General features: G+C 46.1%; 1 protein-coding gene and 1 long non-coding RNA gene across 9 annotated transcripts in view; one reads left to right on the forward strand and one right to left on the reverse strand.

Moving 5' to 3' along the window:
• LOC119825028 overlaps positions 1-15,907 on the forward strand; it is a 32,553-nt gene extending 16,646 nt beyond the window's left edge. For 3 of the 7 annotated variants that reach the window (XR_005287158.1, XR_005287161.1, XR_005287159.1), the window contains 3 exons: positions 7,048-7,245; positions 13,235-13,413; positions 15,376-15,907. This is a non-coding gene — a long non-coding RNA (uncharacterized LOC119825028). Of the gene's footprint in view, positions 1-6,693; positions 6,728-7,047; positions 7,246-13,234; positions 13,414-15,375 lie in introns of all 7 variants that reach the window. The other 4 variants (XR_005287163.1, XR_005287160.1, XR_005287162.1 and 1 more) reach the window with 2 other exon arrangements.
• The window catches only part of Ttc28 (tetratricopeptide repeat domain 28), a 489,585-nt gene continuing 483,962 nt past the window's right edge, over positions 14,579-20,201 (reverse strand). For both annotated transcript variants that reach the window (XM_042055899.1, XM_038345627.1), the window contains one exon: positions 14,579-19,378. In XM_042055899.1, the coding sequence (XP_041911833.1) occupies positions 17,787-19,378 (1,592 nt within the window). In that variant the 3' untranslated portion in view covers positions 14,579-17,786. The remainder of the gene's footprint in view (positions 19,379-20,201) is intronic.

Genomic DNA, 20,201 nt, shown 5'->3' on the forward strand with positions numbered 1-20,201 from the left:
AATTTGTTTGGTGAGGTTGTCCTTTTAAACTGAGTAAACCTCTCAGCTGTCAAACTGCATCAGAAATTTTTGGGAAGGATAAATTTTACTTGAGTTACTGATTAAAAAACAACAGAGAACTTACTTGATTGGCACTAAGAACTACTCCTCAGGGTCCTCCATGGTCACTGAAGGTTGTATTTGCCTTTTGCTGTTTAGCACAGGGCCTGCCAGGCTCCAGAAGATCCTGTGGGCTAAGAAATCTGTAGGAAGACAAGCCTACCTTGACCTGAGCAGCTAGGCTGTCGATTCCAGCGATTCTGTCCAGGCCAGGTCTGGAGATCTTCAGTTTAGATAAAAGGCAGTTTGTCCAGTGGTCAGCACTTGGCAGTTGAGGCAAACTGCAAATGGACCTTGTTTTGTGCCCATTTGGCTTCTGTCTTCTTTGGAGGATGTAGAGTGCTCCTGCTAGGAGCCAACCTGTCTCTTATTATGAAAAGTTTTTAATAATTGAATATTTAAATGTCATATTCCCCAGATCTCTGAGCAGTTGAGGACTGTTTATTATGTATAACTACAGTATAGAATCTGCCTGGAGAGCCGGGTCTGAGCTTGACTGTACTGGCTCTTAACAGGTAAGATTTACACTTGTAAAAAGACAGAAGAAAAAACTGCTTGCAGTAGAAGGTTAATGGCAGAACTGACAATAGTAGAGAACAGCTTAATATATTTTAAATCAGGGTTGGATTAAATATAAAAGTTTTTTAAGAGACTTAAAAGTACATACCAGTTTAAAACATGAGACATTGTTTTTGTAGTCTGAAATGAAATACAATGAACAGACAATTATACCATTTAACAGTAAACATAGATGAATTTACAGAGTGAACGGAAATCGGATGAAGTGGATGCTCTTGGTGGGCCCTACCAAAGGCATGCCGCTGCACAAAACACACATGCTACAAAGTCAGCAAGAGGAATTTAGAGATAAAAACATAAAGAAATCGGGTGACCAGGCAAGGTATACTTCAGTAAAGATGGTGGAACTCGATCATCTGACCTGGCTCTCAGTTGAGATGGTGGTGATGTCCCCTGACCTCAGTTAAGATGGTGGTAAGGTCACCTGACTTCAGTCAAAATGGCAGCGGTCACATGTTGTATGGAAGAGAGACCTAGAGGCGTGATCCGTCCTGTTGCCAAGCCACCATGCCACAAGCTGTGGTGGGGAGCAAAAGGCTGGAATTGAAAACAGCTGCCTCGTGGATCTGGCCAGTCTTGTTGGCAGCAGTAGTAGTGGCAGAGACAGTGTGAGGAAAAGTGGAGCCAATGGAACTGGTGGGACACCAGCAAAGTGAAGGTTTATACCGCAGCTGAAAACGGTGACACCACAAGGCTTATAGGGGGACACCTCCCCTCTCTAGGCAGGGTGTGGAGTGACAGTGGTCACCACAGAGCTTGTAGAAGAGCGTCCTCTAACTACAGGCAAGATGTTAAAGCCTGACTGGCTCTGGTCTGGGCGACTTGGAAGCCAGAGAGGCTAGAGGCCTCTCCGAGCAGTCTCTCATGGCGGGGACCACTGACAAGTGGTTCAAAAGAAAAGAAAAAAGGAGAAAGAAAAATCCAAGGGACCATGGACCCCCAGTCAAATGCACCAAACAGCGTGTGCAGTCCTAGTGCAGGAGGGCTGACCCTGGGTCGTCCAGTCACATTTTTTTTGCTATGGAAAGCAGTGAGGGTCAACCATAGCCGTGAAGGCTGTGGTTGGGGGCTGTAAGGGGAAAACTCACCACTGAAGCTGCTGGTGTGCATAGAGGTCAGCACTCAGGCAGATGGAGCACGTGGTTGTTGTGGAAAAAATACCCGGTTCTAGATACTGACACTGGGAAAGAGGCGGGAGGGCACCAATGAAGAAATGAATTAATAAAATCCTGCAGGATCCCTGAGGGATGCAGCGGGAACGGGCCATGAGATCACTCCGCAGGTCCCCAAGCAGGGGCAGTCAGTGGGCAGGGAGTCCCGAGAGCAGCCAGTCCCAGGCAGGAATGGTGCACAAGACCATGAGGAGAGACAGACAGACGGGCACACCATGAGACCATGCTGCAGGTCTCCGAAGGTGGCTGGTCCCGGGCAGGGAGCCACATGGAGGGTGAGAGACAGACAGATAGGCACACCCTACAGAGTGAGGTTGGATATTTATTTAGTGAGTTATGGAGGGAAAGGGGAGAAGAGCAGAAGAGAGAAGGGGAGAGAGGGAGGGAGAGAGAGAGAGAGAGAGAGAGAGAGAGAGAGAGAGAGAGAGAGAGAGGGGAGAGAGGAGAGAGGGAAGCTGCCTCTTCAAGAGGGAGATGGAAAATGAAGAGACTCAGGCTGGAAACTGAAGATCAGCTTGCCTGGGTGGATGGGGGAGGGAGTGGTGCGGCTTGTCTCTTAAAGGGACAGGACAGATCATTACACTGTTCCTTCAGGATAGAGTGTTTCAATCTCAGAGGAAACTGATCCATAACACCCTGTAAAAGTTAGTAAATTCATGACTTTTAATTAGGCCAATCTTTTTGATAGTCAAACTATCTACTGGTGGATGTAATGTATCTTCTTTTTCACACTTTCCACTAGAAATGTGTGAAGTGTTTGAGTCATCTTCATATTTATCAGTCCCACCCTGCTGTGTGTGGTGGGGGGAAGGAATGGAAACAGAACAGCAATGTGTATTGTGCTGGTTGGTGTTTGTCATCTTGACACAAGGTAGTCTTTTGGAAGAGGGAACCTCAGCTTAAAATATATGCCTCCATATGATTGGCTTATAAGCAAACCTGTGGGGCATTTTCTTGATTAGTGATTGATGTGGGAGGCCCCGCCCACTGTGGATCCTTGGTTGCACAAGAAAACAGGCTGAGAAAGCCATGAGGAGCAAGTGGTAGCAGCTCCCCTCCATGTTCTCAGCATTAGCATTAGCCTCTGCCTTGGTTCCTGCTCTGACTTTCTTCAATGATGAAATGTGAAACTGTAAGCTAGAATCAGACATTTCCTCAGCAATTTGTTCTTAGGCATGGTGTTTTATCATGGCCATAGGAACCTGAGACACCATCTTAATGGGCAAATTTTCTAATTGTATTTAATTTTTAAAATGTTTTATTCTTGGTAATTTAAATACTTTTATCACATTTCTTCCTCTCTCCAACTCCTCCCAGGTCCTCCCTCATTTTCCTACCCACCTAACTTCATTTTCTTTCTCTCTCTGAAAGAGAAAGAAACAAACAAATCTGGGGTCTGATTTGTGTTAGCTAACGGTCTCTGAGCACAAGGCCTGCCCTGGGATGTGGTTGATTATTGTTTTGCAGTGCAGTCTCTTTGGTGGAAAGTAAAGTTGGAGGGAGGGCTCACAGTTGCAGGGTGTTGGAGGGAGGGAGCCTGTAAAGGCCTGCAGGGCCTGCCTCGGAAAGCCCTGAGGCTCTGAGAGTGAAGGGCCACATGTGTCTGTTGGGTACAGCTGAGGAATGGGAGAAGGCTCTGGGGAGGCTCTGGGATCCAGATCCTAGGGGCTGGGGTATATAACCCACTGAGTAAATGGAAGAGGTAGGCTGATCTGTTGCAAAACCCACTAAGGCTGCTGTGTGGAGAAATGACTGAGAGGAAGGACATAGGCTCAGACTGGGGAGGAGGTGGGGGAACCCACAGGCCTCTGGGAGTAAGGAAGTGGGATGCAACTTTGCTGGGTTTTAGTCTAATGAGCTGACCCTACTGTCTCTTGAACTGTGTAAAATTTTAAAGGGGACAGTGCTGGACATGAAAATCGGGTGTGGGTTTTGTGGTATTTTAAGTGTTCTTTGCAGTGTTAGGGGTGGGACCCAGGGCCTTGAAAAGGTCAGAAATGTCAGATGAGCACTCAGCACAACTGTGTCCCCAGGTGAGCACTCATCACTGGCTGTGTCTCCAGCCACTTTTTCCTTTTTTTTTTTTTATAAAGTAAGCTTTATACATAATGACATAGAATATTAAAAGCACATAAATTATATCTACATTGCATGGATTCTTATCAGGCCCTCGGGCTCACCATAAGAGTGACATCAGACTGCTCGATTTGCTGCCTTGGAATGTGAGATGAGTGGACGCGTGGCATACAGCCTTTGCTGTCAGGCTCCCTATGTCTTGTTAGGGACATTTGCCTTGAGTATGCTGTCATCAGTCTCTCCACAACTGACACGTATCACCCACCCCACGGATTACACCTTCTGTGTCCTGTTTGGAAAGTGTAAAGAGAGACAATCACTTCTGTCCTTGAAACACTGTTTCTAGGGTTTCTGTCTTTAGCCTTGGCTAAAGACATTTAGGTGAGTGGCCAATGGAGAATGGGCTTCTGTGTATGGTATGAACTGAAGTAGAGGTCAAGGTTATTAATGTATGTTTGTGTGTGTATGGCATATGTGCATGTGGTATGCATGTTTGAATGTGTGGAGTTATGTGTGTGTTGTACATATGCACATGGGTGTGCATGTTTGAATGTGTGGAGGTGCATATGTGGGTTTTAGAGATGGAAATGTGGTCTTGTACTTGTTCGGCAGGTTCTTTACCCACTGAGCACTCTCCCCAGCCTCCAGTTGAACTTTTTCCCATATATACATCCAGTTGACCTGGTACCACTTTCCTTCCCTAACCTGGTACTGTGTCTTCTTTGTCAAAAATTAGGTAACCATAGACAAGTGGTTTGTTTCTGGACTGTGCATGGCTATGAGATGCTGTGGGATAATGCTCTTGTATACTGTGAAGATTTGTCACTCATATTGGTTTAATAAAACACTGACTGACCAGTAGCAGGCAGAAAGTACAGGCAGGGCAGCCAGACTAGGAGAATTCTGGGAAGAAGAAAGGCAGAGACACAGTCACAAGCTAGATGCAGAGGAAGCAAGATGAGAATGCCTTGCTGAGAAAAGGTACCAAGCCACATAGATAAGAATTGTGGGTTAATTTAAATTGTAAGAGCTAGTTAATAATAAGCCTGAACTAATAGGCAAACCATTTATAACCTCTGTTATAAATGTTATAAATAATTCAGTCTCTGGGACTGAATGGCTGTGGGACTGGGCAGGACAGAAACTCCATTTACAACTGGTACCCAAACATTTAGCAAGAGTTTCCATATAAAGTAAAGCCTAAGCTTTTTTTTTTTTTTTGGTTTGGATTCTAGACAGAGTCAAGTGCAGCTTCTTGGTAACTGTCTTTTCTCTGGTAGGTTCTGTCTGCTGGCAGTGAACAGAAACATGGCTCCTTTAAGAGGCTTCCTGACTCAGCATTAGCAGCAAAAACCCCACAGCTCTTTAAAGAGGCTCTGCTACCAAACAATTAAATAATGTTTATGAGTAGCCAGCATCAGGCTTCTTGGTGGTGGCATGGACATAGAAACGCTACAGAGTTGTGGCAATAAATCTGGCTCCTGCCAGTATGTCCACCATAAAACTAGACTCAAAAGGCTAAGGGATGGGGTGGAGCCAGCTACCAAAGCCACAGCTTTAATCCTAGCCACATCGTTTAGCAGATTAAAGACTCGTGTGGTCAGAAAAAGATAGAAATATACAGTAAAGACAGATTCAGCTAAAAAAAAAAACCTCTAAACAGCTTATAGTGTGTTTAAAAATATACATAGGCTTGGGAGAGAAAAGAAAAAGAATGGAGAAAGTCCTTAAAAAAATAGAGTTGCCAGGTGTGGTGGACCATGATTTAATCCCAGCACTTGGGAGGCAGAGGCAGATGGATCTCTGTGAGTTTGAGGTTATCCTAGTCTACAGAGTGAGTTCCAGGACAGGATACACAGAGAAACCCTGTCTCAAAAAATTAAAAGTTAAAATAAAAATAAAAGAAACAGAGTAAGAAAAAAAGCCAAGTAAAAATGGAAAATACACAAGAGAGTCTGGATACTGTAGCCCTGCCTGCTGGCATCTCAAACCGCTTTTCCTTTTGCTGGGCAGCCCCATCCCCACATGCCTGCAAATGCTCTTTTTCTCTTGCTCCCATTCCTTCTATCTCTGCCACTGCTACCCCGGTCCCACAGAAACTGGCAAGATTAGTTTAAAAGGCAGCAGTTTCCAGTTCCAGCCCTCGCTCCCCGCTGAGGCTGGTGGTGTGGCAGCTTGGTGACACAGTGGCTCACGGTGCTGAGTAATTTTCCTGTCTACTTCACGTATGAAACAATGTGTGAATGGTGTGGCCACATGGATGTAACTCTGTTTTAGATGTATGTTCTACAAGGCCTTTGTGTTGCTCTTGTTATTTATATCTGTTTAAAATTCCTGCTGCTTCCCTAAACACATGGTTTCTCCATATAATACGTGACCACTGCCATTTTGACTACGGTCAGGTGGCCTCACCACCATCTTAACTAAGGGTAGTTCAGGTGACCAAGTCCTGCCATCTTTACTGAGGTATTCCCTGCCTAGTCCCATGGTTTACTTATGTTTTTTGGTCTCTAAATTCCTCTTACTGACTCTGTTACATATGGCATGCTTTTGGTAGGGCCCACTAAAAGCATCCAATTCATCCAACTCCTGTTTAATGTGTATGTATGTGTGTGCATGCATGTGACTTGAGTTAATTATGTATAAATATAAGTTAGCTTTAACTCTGTGTGTATATATGTGTATAAACTCAAATTCAACTGGGTATGAATGCACGTATGTTTACTGTTAAATGTTATAATTGTCTGTCTATTATATCTCATTCCAGACTAAGAAAGCAATATGTCTCATATTTTAAATTGGTATGTACTTTTAAGTCTCTTACAAAACTACTATATATGTAATCCAACCTTGCTATAAAATATATTGAGCTGTTCTCTACTACTGTCAGTTCTGCTATTAACCTTCTATTGCAAGCAGTTTTTTCTTCTCTATGTCTTTTTATGAGTGTATATCTTACCTGTTGAGAGCCAGTATAGTCAAGCTTATACCCACCTCTCCAAGCAGGTCCTATACTGTAGTTATAATTTATCTATGCCAAATAAATAGCCCTGAACTGCTCAGAGATCTGGGGAATATGGCATTTAAATGTTTAATTATTAAAAGACTTTTCGTAACAAAGACAGGTTGGCTTCTAGCAGCAGTCTACTTCCTCCAAAGAAGACAGAAGACAGATGGGCACAGAACAATGTCCATCCGCAATTCGCTTCATCAACTGCCAAGAGCTGACCACTGGGTAAAACTGCCTTTCATTTAAACTGAAGCTCTCCAGACAGTGGACAAAATCACCGGAATTGACAGCCTATCTGCTCAGGCCAAGGTAGGCTTGTCTTCCTACAGATTTCTAACCTGCAAGACCTTCTAAAATATGGCAGGCCCTTCGCTAAACAGCAAAAGGCAAATATGACCATCAATGACAACCGAGTAAGTTCTCTGTCATTTTTTAATCAATAACTCAAGTAAAATTTTATCCCTTTCAAAGATCTCTGATGCAGTTTGACAGCTGAGAGGTTTTGTCAGTTTAAAAGGACAACCTCACCAAACAAATTTCAGTAAAATACAAATACAAGTTATTAAGGTGTATACCTGCAAGTTATAAAGATGTGAGGACAAATACAAGTTATCAAATTTCTCTCTCACTCTGTCTTCCATAGTCTTAAAGATACTTTTTATTGCGCAAAAATATCTGTCACAGTCATTCTGGTATAAATATGCTGCTGTTTAAAACTTGTTTTTACAAACTCAAAATTCCTGTGATTCCAGGGAGCCAAACTGAAGGATCCACCTTAAATAGGTCAAATACACCCTTCTCAATTCCCTAATCCTGAAAACTTTTTCATCCTAAACTTAACTTTGTCCTTTGCTCTGCCAGCACCACGCCAGGTCCAGGAGACACTGGATGGTTCCATACCACAGACCCTGGATGGCAGTAAAGTGACCAGCTACCCCAGGATGTGACCAGCACCCACTTTCTGAATCTCACCCCCACCCCACAAATAAGCAGGAAGCAGTCTTGAGAATTGCTGTCCCAATTCCTTTAACCTGCTGTGCCTAACCTCCCGCCTTTTTATTATAAGAGATGGGAATGTAATGATCTGCTGGCCTGGCCTGTTACCTGGGTACCCTGTCCCTTTAAGAGACAAGCCTCACCCACCCCCAATCCCCTCTTCTGCCAAGGCAAGCAGATCTGCCTCTAGTTTGCTCCCTCTCTTCCTGTCCCTCTTCTGAAAAAGTAAGTACTGCCACTCTCCTCCCCCTCTCCCCTGTCTGTCTGTCTGTCTCTCTCTCTCTCTCTCTCTCTCTCTCTCTCCCTCTCTCTCTTCCTCCCTTTCCCCCTTCCTTCCTTCCCTTTTCCCCTCCATAACCCACTAAATAAACTCTATACCCAAACTCTCTCCCTTGTTTAGCTTTTTTCCCTAACCATTATTGATAACAGCTTGTAACCAGCACTCTAAACAAAGACAAACATATATAATCCATTTTGGGGGGGTGGGGTAGGGAATGTGGGCATACTTTTTTAGGCTACTTCCTGATGATTGGGGGGCACTGGTAATCTTATGGGGGCCCAAAGAAAATTTAGGATTATGGTCAAGTTCTGCCTGGAGTATTCTTTGAGGCTTGATCATCTCAGCCAGCAGCCTTGAAATTGTTCTGGATGCAGAACTCAGAAGAAACTGCAACAGAGGTGCTCAAATGTTGGACCATTTGGTCCATCCACTCCTATCAGAGATTTTCTAGGGGGTTTTCCTTGATCACACCTGATTTTTCTTAACCCAGAATGAATCCACAGCTTCTCATTTCCCGTGGAAACAAAAGCAAAACCTCTTCTCCAAAGTAACATATATTTTGACTTAAATTTTGAAGTCAAGGCATTTTCAAAATATATAGGTTGGATTAATCCAACAGCATCTATAATCTAATGTCTTTTAGCAGCTGTTACTCCTTCCTCAGCAGTCAAACAATTCATAGACAACAAAATAACATACAGTATCCAGACTTTGTGTATTTTCCATCTTTACGTGGCTTTTTTATTTGTACTCTATTTCTTTTCTTTTTATTTTTTAATTTTTGGAATTTTGAGACAGGGTTTCTCTGTGTATTCTTGGCTGGCCTGGAACTCACTCTGTAGACCAGGCTCATCTTGAACTCACAAAGATCCATCTGCCTCTGCTTCCCAAGTGCTGCGATTGAAGACATGTGCCACCACACCTGACTACTCTATTTCTTTTCTTTTTTTTAAAAGGACTTTCTTTATTTTTTCTTTTCTCTCCCAAGCCTACATATATTTTAAAATACACTGTAAACCATTTAGATTTTGTTTGTTTGTTTGCTCCCCTCCCTGTCTGAATCTGTTTTTAATTCTTTTTTTAAAAAACAAACAAACAACTTTCTCAGGATTTATGTGGAAATTCTTGCCAAATGTGTAGGTGACACATGGCGGCTCAGTTGTTTGTAACTCCAGTCCCAGGGGATCTGTTGTCCTCTTTTGACCTCTGAGGGTACTGCACACACATGCAGACAGAATATCCATACACAAAAAATAAAAGAAAAAAATCCCCGTGTATACAAGAATTCTGACTTTGGCATGATGCTGCCAGGCAGAGAAGAACTCAAATTTATTCCCTCTCTGGTGACTTACAGGGCAGGCCATGAGCTCTGCTTCTGGGAGTTGATTTAGAAGTTTTTATTTAATTTAACTATATTGAGAGTATTTATACAACGAGGAGTATTATTACCCCTGGAAACTCAAATGTACAGTTGCTACCAATTAAATAAATGTGCTGGCCTGGGCGATGGTCATCTGATACGTAAGGTGCTATCTAGATGCTCCCATGTCTCTTTAGTTGAGATGTCTGACCTGGTTTTCTGGAGCAGACCCAAGGCTGTCGCTCCCCTGCTGTTTGCGGGTATTTAATTGTGCTGGGGGCATCATACATGGGAAAGCCTGGCGGAGGGTACTAGAGGGAGAGGTACCACTAAGCATCTGGTTTTAAAGAGAAGCCCTAGCACGCAGGAAACTTCCAGCTCAACAGGTGTCCCACCACTAGCTGTGCAGGCTGTGAGCTCATGCAGCCTGCCTGCCCGCCCGAGGCTTTGGTCTGTAAGTTAGGGCACTCAATTCTGCAACTGGGACAGCCAGTTACAGCTGCAGCATCTTAAAATATTATAGACCTGTTCACCATCCCAAGACTTGGGAAGTGGAGGCAGCAGGATCAGTTCAAGGCTAGCCTGGGCTACATGAGACCCTGCCTCAAAACAAAAACATGAGGGAGGGAAGGGAAAGTAGCTAGCTTCTCCTCACCCACACATCCCGCATTGCTGTTGCTGCACAGGCTTTGTCTTCAGCATGGCCACAGTGTGAACTGCACAGCACACACTCTGTCCTCAGCCCCAGGAATGCCCTCTACTTAACACTATTGGGTCTCTATACCTGAGGATGCCTAGCAATGCCCATTTAGGGCCAGTGCTCTGGCCCCTTTGGAATGCCAACAGCCAGTATGAATGCCAGTAACACACACATCCATTTCAAAGCCCTCTTTTTTCCTTTTTTTTTTTTTTTTTAGAATTTGTTTTGAGACAGAGTTTCATAACAAGGCCTTGAACTTAGGTCCTCCTGTCCCTACCTCCTTAGTGCTGGGATTACAGGTAGTACCTCCATACTAAGCTATTTTCTTCATATTTAAAATATAGGAATAGGGTAGGGAGTGGTTGACTTCTCTTTTCTTTCCACTCTTTGGGGCCCGCCACCCAGCTCCTGAATAAATACACAGAGACTTATTCTTATTTATGAATGCCCAACCTTAGCTTGGCTTGTTTCTACCCAGCTTTTCTAGCTTGAATTATCCCATTTCTCTTTAACTACATTTGTCCCTGGGCTTCTTACTTTTCTTTATTCTATATATCTTTCTTTTCTTCTTACTCCATGGCTGGCTGTGTGGCTCGCCCCTGGCATCCTCTTCTCCTCCTCTTCTCTCTCCTCTCTGTTCTATAGAATTATCTTCCTATTTATTCCCTCTGTCTGGCAGTCCGGCCTATCCCTCTCCTGCCTAGCTACTGGCCATTCAGCTTTTTATTAGACCAATTAGGTGTTGTAGGCAGGCAAAGTAACACAGCTTTACAGAGTTAAACAAATGCAACAAAATAGAATGCAACCCATATTTGTATCATTAAACAAATATTCCATAGCATACACAAATATTAAACTAATATTCTACAGCAGCGGGGGCAGTGGAGAGATGGCTCAGTGGTTAAAAGTACTTGCTGCTCTTACAGAGGAGCCAAGTGCCACAGCCACCTGTCACTCTAGCTCCAGGGGACCTGATACCCTCTTCTGTCTTCCACAGGCACTTCCACTTTGTGTACTGACACTGCCACTACCCCCCCACCACACACATAAATACAGTTTTTAAAAATATTTTTAAAAATGCAGGGATTTAAAGACCAACATTTCTGTTCATAATAACATGGGCCTATCTTTTTATACTCCATACTCATATTGGATTGGTTTGGACATGGTACCTTACTTTCATATTTTCAAAATCATTTGTAAAGACAGAATAGTTGGCCCCTGGAAGGCATGTGGCCTTTTCTTTTGGAAGCTGTCGGTTGGGCTGGGGCCAGGTGACTGTCGCTGGCCTCTCCCCCAGTACTGTTTGGAACTTTCCCATTTTTTTCTATTTGAAGGTTAGTTTCTGGCTAGCCATTCTTTTCACCTGGAAATAAGTGAGACGCGAGAGAAAGCAGGATCGTAAGGTGCTTCGTGACGCTGCTGTGGCTCTGTTCCCAACATCCCCCAAGGCTGCCTGGTGTTGTGGGGAGCTGCAGGAACCACTGAACGTTAGGGGCTGGTGTGTGGCCAGTGGTGGCTTGCCTTTGAAAGGGGTCCCATCTCTCATTCCTCACCTCTCATCAGAAAGTGATCAGGGTTTGTGTCCTTGTGCTTTTGCCCCTGTGTGTCTCCACCCACAGGCTTAGAGCAGAGGTCAAAGACTGAAACTCACCCGATAAAACCACCCTTCATCTTTGTAAACTGAAGTCTCAGGTGTTTTTTACAGTATCAGAAAGCGAGCTAGCAAAATGCCACACATCTGCCAGTGTCCTCTGCACTCCAACTACTGTGCCTATTACAGCCGAGGCCTCTGGAGCTGCATTTTCACATGCACTGCTCAGCATGTGTGCTCCTTTTTCTGCCAGCATCTCTGCTGATAGCATTTCCTCCCGCCCGTACCCCCGACAGCCTGAGCTGCAGACTCCTCTTCTCTGCCTTAGCATCTCCTCTGATTTCCCTTGTGCCCAGACAGCTGACCCCTGGCGCTTGTGACTTCGAGCTGCAGCCCTGCCCCAGGATCTTGCAGTTACACGTAGAACTTGTTCAAGCTTCTACACGCCACTTCTTTTGTGGAAATGCAAGTTTTTTTTTTTTTTTTTTTTTTTTGCTTTTTGTTTTAAATAACTTTTTAAAGATTTATTTACTTGTTATGTATACAGTGTATCCCTGCAGGCCAGAAGAGGGCACCAGATCTCATTACAGATGGCTGTGAGCCAGGAATTGAACTCAGGAACTCTGCAAGAGCAGGCAGTGCTCTCAACCTCCGAGCCATCTCTCCAGCACCCTGTTGTTGTTTTTAAGACAGACTTTTTCCTATTATATCTTGGAGCTCCATATGTAGACCAGGCTGGCCTCAAACTCAGAGAGAGCCACCTGCTTCTGTCTTTCAAGTGCTAGGGTGAAAGGTGTGCACCACCATGGCCAGGCAGGTTTTATTCTTATGGTTTTACACAAAGCTGGCTTTCTGTACCCTACCCTAGGTTCAACCAACCATCAAAAGTATTTGAGAAAGTGTGTCCAGATGCGTTCCATGTTTTATTACTCCCTAAATACATAGTTCAACAACAGCCATAACAATCCTTAGGCCAATGGGTCATAAGCAATCACCCTCGGAGTAAGGTTTACAGAAAGATGTGCCTGACTTAGGCATGGAGCCCACAAAACTAAGTCCAAGGACATTATGATGGCTACTGACTCTGACTTTTCCCAAAGAAGCACACAAGTGTAAATTAAAATGTGTTTTATTGAGGTGTGTCAGGTTCCAGAAGCCTGGAAATGAGACATATACATAAGAAACATTGCTACTGTGGACAAAGAAGCAAGCCCTAGGGATCCCCAGGGTGGCCGGAGGTGTCTGCTGAAACTGTGGTCACCCCATGGTGCCGGGGGTTGGGGAACAGGGGCCTCACACATTCTAGGCAAGTGCTCTCCTGTGACTCTGCTCCAGGCCGTATGTTAACATTGCTGATTTCTGTATCAGGTAGTGTGCTTTACATATCTGCCGAGGGACTGTAGCTCCTATGTGCAGCACGCGGCTGTGTGGTGGGGACCGGTGCTCTTCTCAGCTGTTTGGGAATAATTATGTGGACTACATGCTACATGCTGCTTTCATGGAACACCTTCCATGTGCATGTGAAGAACACAGCATCACTGTCCAAGGTAGGTTTTCTGTTTGCTGGATTGTCTAACCTACCGCATACTCTGGTCTTTCAGCTAGCTAGGGTTATGGCTTGAAGTCTCCCTCTTTGACAGGATATTTTTCAGAACTGGACCATCTACCACAGTTCCCTCAATGAGTTTTGAGACTCTGTAGTCAGTGGCACCAAGTTTAGACTTTTGCCTTTCTGTTAAGTTCATTGTCTCCTAAGTTCACTGTGAGATAGAAGGCCTCTGATTTCTTTTTTTAAGATTTATTTATTATTTATATGTATATAGTGTTCTGTCTGTATATTTGCCTGCAGCAGAAGAGAGTGCCAGATCTCATTATAGATGCTTGTGAAACACCATGTGATTGCCGGGAATTGAACTCAGGACCTCTGGAAGAACAGCCAGTGCTCTTAACTGCTGAGCCATCTCTCCAGCCCAGGCCTCTGATTTCTTGTTGTATCATTTACTTTAGGATGGAGTTTCCCCCATTCTTCGTTATGAGCCACCTGAGTCTATGTGCTGTGGTGAGCTCTGCAAACAGCACAGACTGCTGCCCGCTCAGCTCACCTGGCATTCCTGATGCTCATTTCACCAAAACTTTGTTCTCCTTTTCCCATGCTTTCATTACGGCATTTGTCCCCCACTAATCATTTTCTCCTAGTTTGTGCTTATGCATGTTTAATGCATTTGAAAACCAGTCTACTTCCTTCTGTTCTGACATAGCAGGTTAACATTAATGTTTTTACATGTTATTGCTTAATATTTTTTGCAGTTACCCAATGGGACATCACTCCTCAAAGTGCTTGCGCCCTCCCCCTCACTGGCCCCACTCACCAGCCTCATGTCTCTCCACACAGCGGACTGCTTTCCTCTTCCTGAAAAGCTTCCTTGAAAGTTTCCTGAGATAGATCAGATAGCTAAAACCTGTTCTGTTTTTCCTTCTTATCCAAGTAACTGCTCAGGCAGATATCTCTGGCACTCCACTGGGATTCTAAAAGAGCCAAGGTGTTGGCCGTCTAAGATGCTATGTCTCTAGAGTGCCTGGCGCACGGATCCCTTGTTGTCCTCCTGATGTGCCCTGGCAGGGTTATAACTGAGGTCATTCAGATGTATACTCATTTATAACAGCCACTCTGGAACTGTGAGAAAGGCATAGAAAGGGACTCGGAGACAATGATTAAAACTGACAAGCTCATGCTTTAATAGACACTAAATCACAAAGGAAGGGCCAAGCGCCCGCAGCCTCAATAAAAATAGGAAGTTCTTTTTACATGGCAAATTTCATAATATAAAAAGTTTAATGCTGTCTGGAAACTGTGTAATTTACCAAAAAAGTCCATGTAGGCCAAAGGTGGCTAACAATGCATATAAGGAGCGTGAATGCCAAGTGGGGAGGTGCCCAGGATGAGGGTGGGTGGGTGCTGGCACGGATGTCTCTGAAGGGCCCACTACAAACAGGGCCCAGTTCACAAGCCACTGTACAGTCAATTCAGATAAAACAAAACGCGAGGAAGAGCTGCGCCGTTGCTGTTTGTCTCCGTCTGAAGGGCACAGTGAGGGTCACTGCAGGTGCTGTGCGCTGGGCCCTGTGGGCGTACCTCACCACCTGTCAGTGTGTACTGATTTCATTTTTTCTCTAAAAGGGAGGAAGGTGAGACCTGCATGTTGCTACAGAGACAGTGTGGGTCAAGATGGAAGTTTTGTAGGTGATTTTTTGGGTTAGTTTGTCGTCATTACTGGTGATAGCTGGGGCAGCCTATGGCCTTGCTCTGTGCTCCTACCAAGTTCCCAGCGGGAGGCTGTTGCTTGTCTTGGGCATGTCTTTGTCTGGTAGAGCAGGGTAGAACATTTAAGAAAAAATTTATTAAAATTTTTCATTTCCTGAGCTTAAGGGAACATCTCTACAACCAGAAAAGAGGAGACAGAGAACGCTTTTGTACCTTTGACCCACATCTGTTGGCTCCTCCCATACAGGATGCAGAGCCAAGGCCAGGTAGAAGCCACCAACACCGAGTGCAAGCCTTCCAGGCTCCTGGAATACTTCCTGGCGGTAGCACAAAATCTCAGCAACATTTTATGCTGTGTGCTCCCATCAGTCACCTCCTTTCTTTTAAAAGGCTGGATAATAGGTGACTTCAGGCTGTGCGAACCAAGAGGCAGAATCAAGACTTGTGTTGTACTTATTGACCGTTTAAAAAGGCCAAATCTATCACCGGCTTATGGCCAAAACAAATAACAAAACTTCAAACTCATTCACCAGCTTTAGTCTGTGGATCATGGTTGCCAACCTCTGACCCATACGGAACTCTGAGTCATGCAGTCTCTTGTAATTTGAAGTACCCTCTTAACGGTGTAGCCAAAACCTTCATTTGACTGTTTCACGTGCATGGAATCACCAAGACTGACACAGCGATGATCAGATCTGCACACTGGTCCCATTATTTCATCAACTTTGTTTTCCTTCATTGAAACTTATATCTAAGATAAATAAAAAGCATCCCAGGTACTGTTTGGCTCTTCAGTGTGAATCAGAAAACAACAGTGTACCTAGGAGTACACCAGGGCAGCCTTGGAGTCCTCCATGGGTTGACAACCACACATGGGCTGAGGGTGGAGGTGTTTGCTGATGTCGGGCTGCACCCTGGACAAAGCACAAAGAGCCAGGCTCCTGGGCACTTGGGGGAAGAGGCTGAGGTGATGGCTGAGGAGGACAGGACTCAGCCACCTGCATTTGTGCTGAGGTTGATTCTCGGTTGCCGAGGACCTGATTTTGCAAGTGGAATGCACAGTGCTGGGTTTGGTTTTCATTTGCTACATGGCGAGTTAGCTCCCTGCTAACATAGGGTAGTGCATGCTGCTGCTTTCATGAAGTATTTCTCTCCCAGGGATGGGGCCAGGTTAAACGTGATAGCCTTATTATTGTGTTGGTCAACAAGGTTGTTGGGGCAAATGCAGAACTCTGTGGCCAAACTCACTAAATAACATGAAGCCAGCCGACAGTATCAGTTTTTAAAAGAGCTCACTGAGGCAGAGGTAGCAGTCAGTGGCTACAGAATAAGTTCATAGCATAGTGTGGTGGTGCAGGCCTCAAGGCTGAGGCAGGAGAATTGCCGCAAATCTGAAAGGCTAGTTTGGGCTAGAGACCCTGCTTTAAAAAGCTACAACCAGAAACAAAATCAAAGTCAGATCCTACTCAAGGTGAGAAGTGCCCTTGTGGGTCCTGATGTCACTCCTCCCACTCCTGGGAAGGTGGGCCTTGGTCCAGACGACTGCTCTCATTGAGGAGTACCTGACTCTCAGTGCTAACACGGAGTGGCCCCTGGCCTGGTGGTGTTGCGACTCCCACTGTCGCAGTGCATATATAATGTCAGAGGTGGTAGGAGCCAGGCTGTGGGGCCTGGCGATAGAGAGAGGGGTTTGAGGGGCTTGAGTTGGGAGAAGAGAAAAAACTCAGCAAGGCAGCTCAAGTTGGTGGGGTTCTGGTCTAGCTAGCCAGGGGACATTTTTTTTTCCTTTCTATCTTTTTTTTTTTTTTTAAATAAGTAAATTGAATAATTTCAACCATACCCCCAAGAAAACTTGATTACTACTTATGGATGAATATTCAAAATTTGACATTTAAAATTTCTTGAGCTTTTAAAAATAATAGCTATAAATGCAAAGTACTATTGATAATAAAACCAAGTGTTTATCCATGTACAAAAAAGGTCAGTTATGTTTTAAAAGCACAACATTGTGTTTTAAACCACAATTGCATAGTTCTAAAATGCCTGGATAAGAGTACAGATTTTTTTTTTTTTTAAGAAAATTCAAGTTTGGCCAACAGTGGGGTCAAAAGGCCCCGTGCTTAGCTCATGGGGAGCAGCTGGGGATGGAAGTGCTTTCAACATGAGTTATTGCATTGTGGCTGTGACTTCTGGTATTCACCAAAATGGCTACAATTTAATCACAAAGAATTGGCATTTTAAAAACCATAGTTCTCCTTTTGGCTAACGTAATGCATCAGTGCAGAACTTAACTTAGAATGTTCTCTATTCCACCAGCACCTGGGAGCACAAGAGCTGTGTGCACTCTTGTAGGAAAGGTGTGCATAGAGATTTGGTGGCAGAACTGGTGCTGCCTTCCTCCCGCAGGTCCTGTGGCAGAAGCAGAAGCAAGGAGGCAAAGAAGGCATGGCCGTTCCCACCCCGTGCAAGACCTGCTTTTGATGAATCTGACCCAGGGGAGCTACTCATGAGTACAGTGGTTTTTGGCACGGCAGTGACCTTGCCCAGGGACCCCACCTGTCTGAGGAGAGATGGTATCAGTGGCTGTGTGGGTGACTGCACTAGATAAGGACCCCAAGACTCTGGCTGTACTGTCACTGAGTCAGGGCCAAGATATTTTTAACATTTGGAGGAAGGGAAGAGTCTTCCTGGGGACAGAAACTTGTAACCATTGGCCAAGGGCAGTCTCAGAGGGTGGGTGGTAGCTGTGGTGCTGAGGCCACCAGATGCTGTCAGCGCTGGTGTCTCCTTGCACCAGTGACCGTTGGTGGGGACTTTGGGTGGCACCTCATCACGCCGCTGCATAGGCAGCTCCTTCAGTTCCAGTCTGTCTGCCCCGCCCTCTTCTTTGCTGTGTCGAGGGGACAAGTTCAGCAGGCTAAGGACATCTCTTTTGGATGTCAAGGCTCCTGGTGCACCTCGGCATATTTTCCGGGGACCCCTGGGGGGTTGGGGTGCACTCTGCCAGAGCATCTTGAGGCTGTGCACTGCCTGCACCTTCTCATCGGGAGCATCAGCTGGACTAGAGCGAGCAGAGCCAGCTGAGGAGTAGGAGAGTGCAGGAGATGGTGCACTGCACGCAGGGGATTGGTGGCCTGAGCCAGGGGATGTGTTCCGGGGGGACTTAGAAATGTGGGCACTGTAAGGAGAGCTGGGGTACTTGAGTCTTAAGAGCGGTGGGTCTGCAGGGGAGGCTGGGATGTCACGGCCAGGTGATGGGTGGCTGCTGCTAGGCGAGCTCTGGCCATCCTTGCCCAGCACCTCTGATGTGGCGGGACTGCTCACCTTGGGGAGCGATGAGCTCCTGGCTGGGGGCTGCGGTCTCACGGTGAGTGGCGACAGCTGACTCCTCTGATGGGACAGTACAGGTTTGCTGAAGGCGCTGGTTTCTGAAGCTCTGAAGACTGTGGTACTGTTGGGTGCTGCTCCCATGCCATCCTCTCGGTCATGCCTCTCAGTGCTGCCTGCTGGGCCACCACTCCTCTGAAGACGCTCTACTGCAAGGAGGTGGCTTTTAGTCTCCTCTAGGATCCTCTGGGCCAGCTCCTGGGGGTCGAGCTTTGGGGCGCCCTCCTCCTGGGACTTCACTGTGCTGTCCGTTTCTGTGCTGGATTGGTCAGACTCACCTGTGTCTGAGCTTGCCAGTTTTCCCACTTTCTGGAAGGGGGAGTTCGGGCTGGGGATCAGGGTCATCTTCACGGGGGAACTGGGAGTGCTAACACTTCCTTTGGAGCTGACTGAAAGCCTTGCTCCACCTGGTGCCCTGACGCAGGGCTGCTTGGGCTCTGGGGAGAAGCGTGCCTTCTCATCACCTTGGTAGGTTGCCAGAGGTTCCATGCTGATGATAGAGAACCCCTCATATTCTTCTTCTTCCTTGTTGCCCCCACATCTGGCCTGAGGGGACAGCTGGCGCCGTGGCAGGGTGGCTCGCTGTGGGTGGGTGCTCTTGGACTTATCATAGTCCTGTCGACCTCGGGGGCCCCCACCTTCCAAACCCCCCTCGGGCTTGGAGACAAAACTCATGGAGGAGGCAATGGAGCTGAGACTGTACACAGAGATGGCATCAGAGGCAATGCTCTCTGCCCCAGTGGGAGAGAAAGGAGGGTGCTGGTAGCCCAGGGGCAGTGCATTGGATACAGACTGTGCCGATGCCAGTGACTCCAGGGAAGATGAACTGTCCAGGCTGAGGCGTTTGGGGAGCTCTGTGGAATCTAGGCACAGAAAATCCGGGCCAAAGGGCAGTTAGAACTTTACAGATTGACGTTTCCTTCACGAGACATCTTTGATATTAGGAGCTAGTAAAGACTTACACACTGCATAAGTACAACTTGAACTAACCCCCTAGGGCATGCCCACCCATGAGCCACAGGCCTCTAAACCTGGGCAGCACTTTCGGCTCCTGTCACCTTCCACCCTAGCCTTATAGTCTTTGCTGTTCTTGTGAATATCACTAGTGAGCTCATACACCAGGCCTGTGATTATCTTATGGCTAGTGTGCAGTGGACCCATACCCTCTACTAGTGCACCTTTGCCCTGCAGTAACCACAGGGCACAGAACTCCTCCTAGTCTCCCAGCCCCCACCTCAGCAAGCACCTCAGAGATGCTCTAGAACATGATGTACCCAGGACAGCACCCCAACCCCTCCCACTGCTGCTTTCCTGATGTGCATACAATGCTGTCTCACTCTGGCACCTGCTCCGAAAGCCTGGCATCCCCTCAAGCCTTCCCGTCACAGTACACAGTCTTCGGCAGGACTTGTTGGTTTGGCTGCCCTCAGACCATGGCTGTCATCCAGCTATCTCTGGAACAGCAGCAATCAGGCCTGGCATGCCCTCAGGTCCCAAGGACCTTATGCTCACCTGCATGACCCTGGAGTAGGACAGGCATGTCCTGATACCATGCCATGTCCCATCAGCTCCACTGTCCCCCAACCTTGTCCCCACTTTGGTGTTTCTTAGGTTGGCCTTAGGCAAGTTAATGAGCTTGCTGCCAGTATCCAAGAATGAAGCTCTCCAGAGCAAGGAGCTCTGCGG

The sequence above is a fragment of the Arvicola amphibius genome, chromosome 10, assembly GCF_903992535.2.
Source record: "Arvicola amphibius chromosome 10, mArvAmp1.2, whole genome shotgun sequence".
Taxonomy (NCBI): Eukaryota; Metazoa; Chordata; class Mammalia; order Rodentia; family Cricetidae; genus Arvicola; species Arvicola amphibius.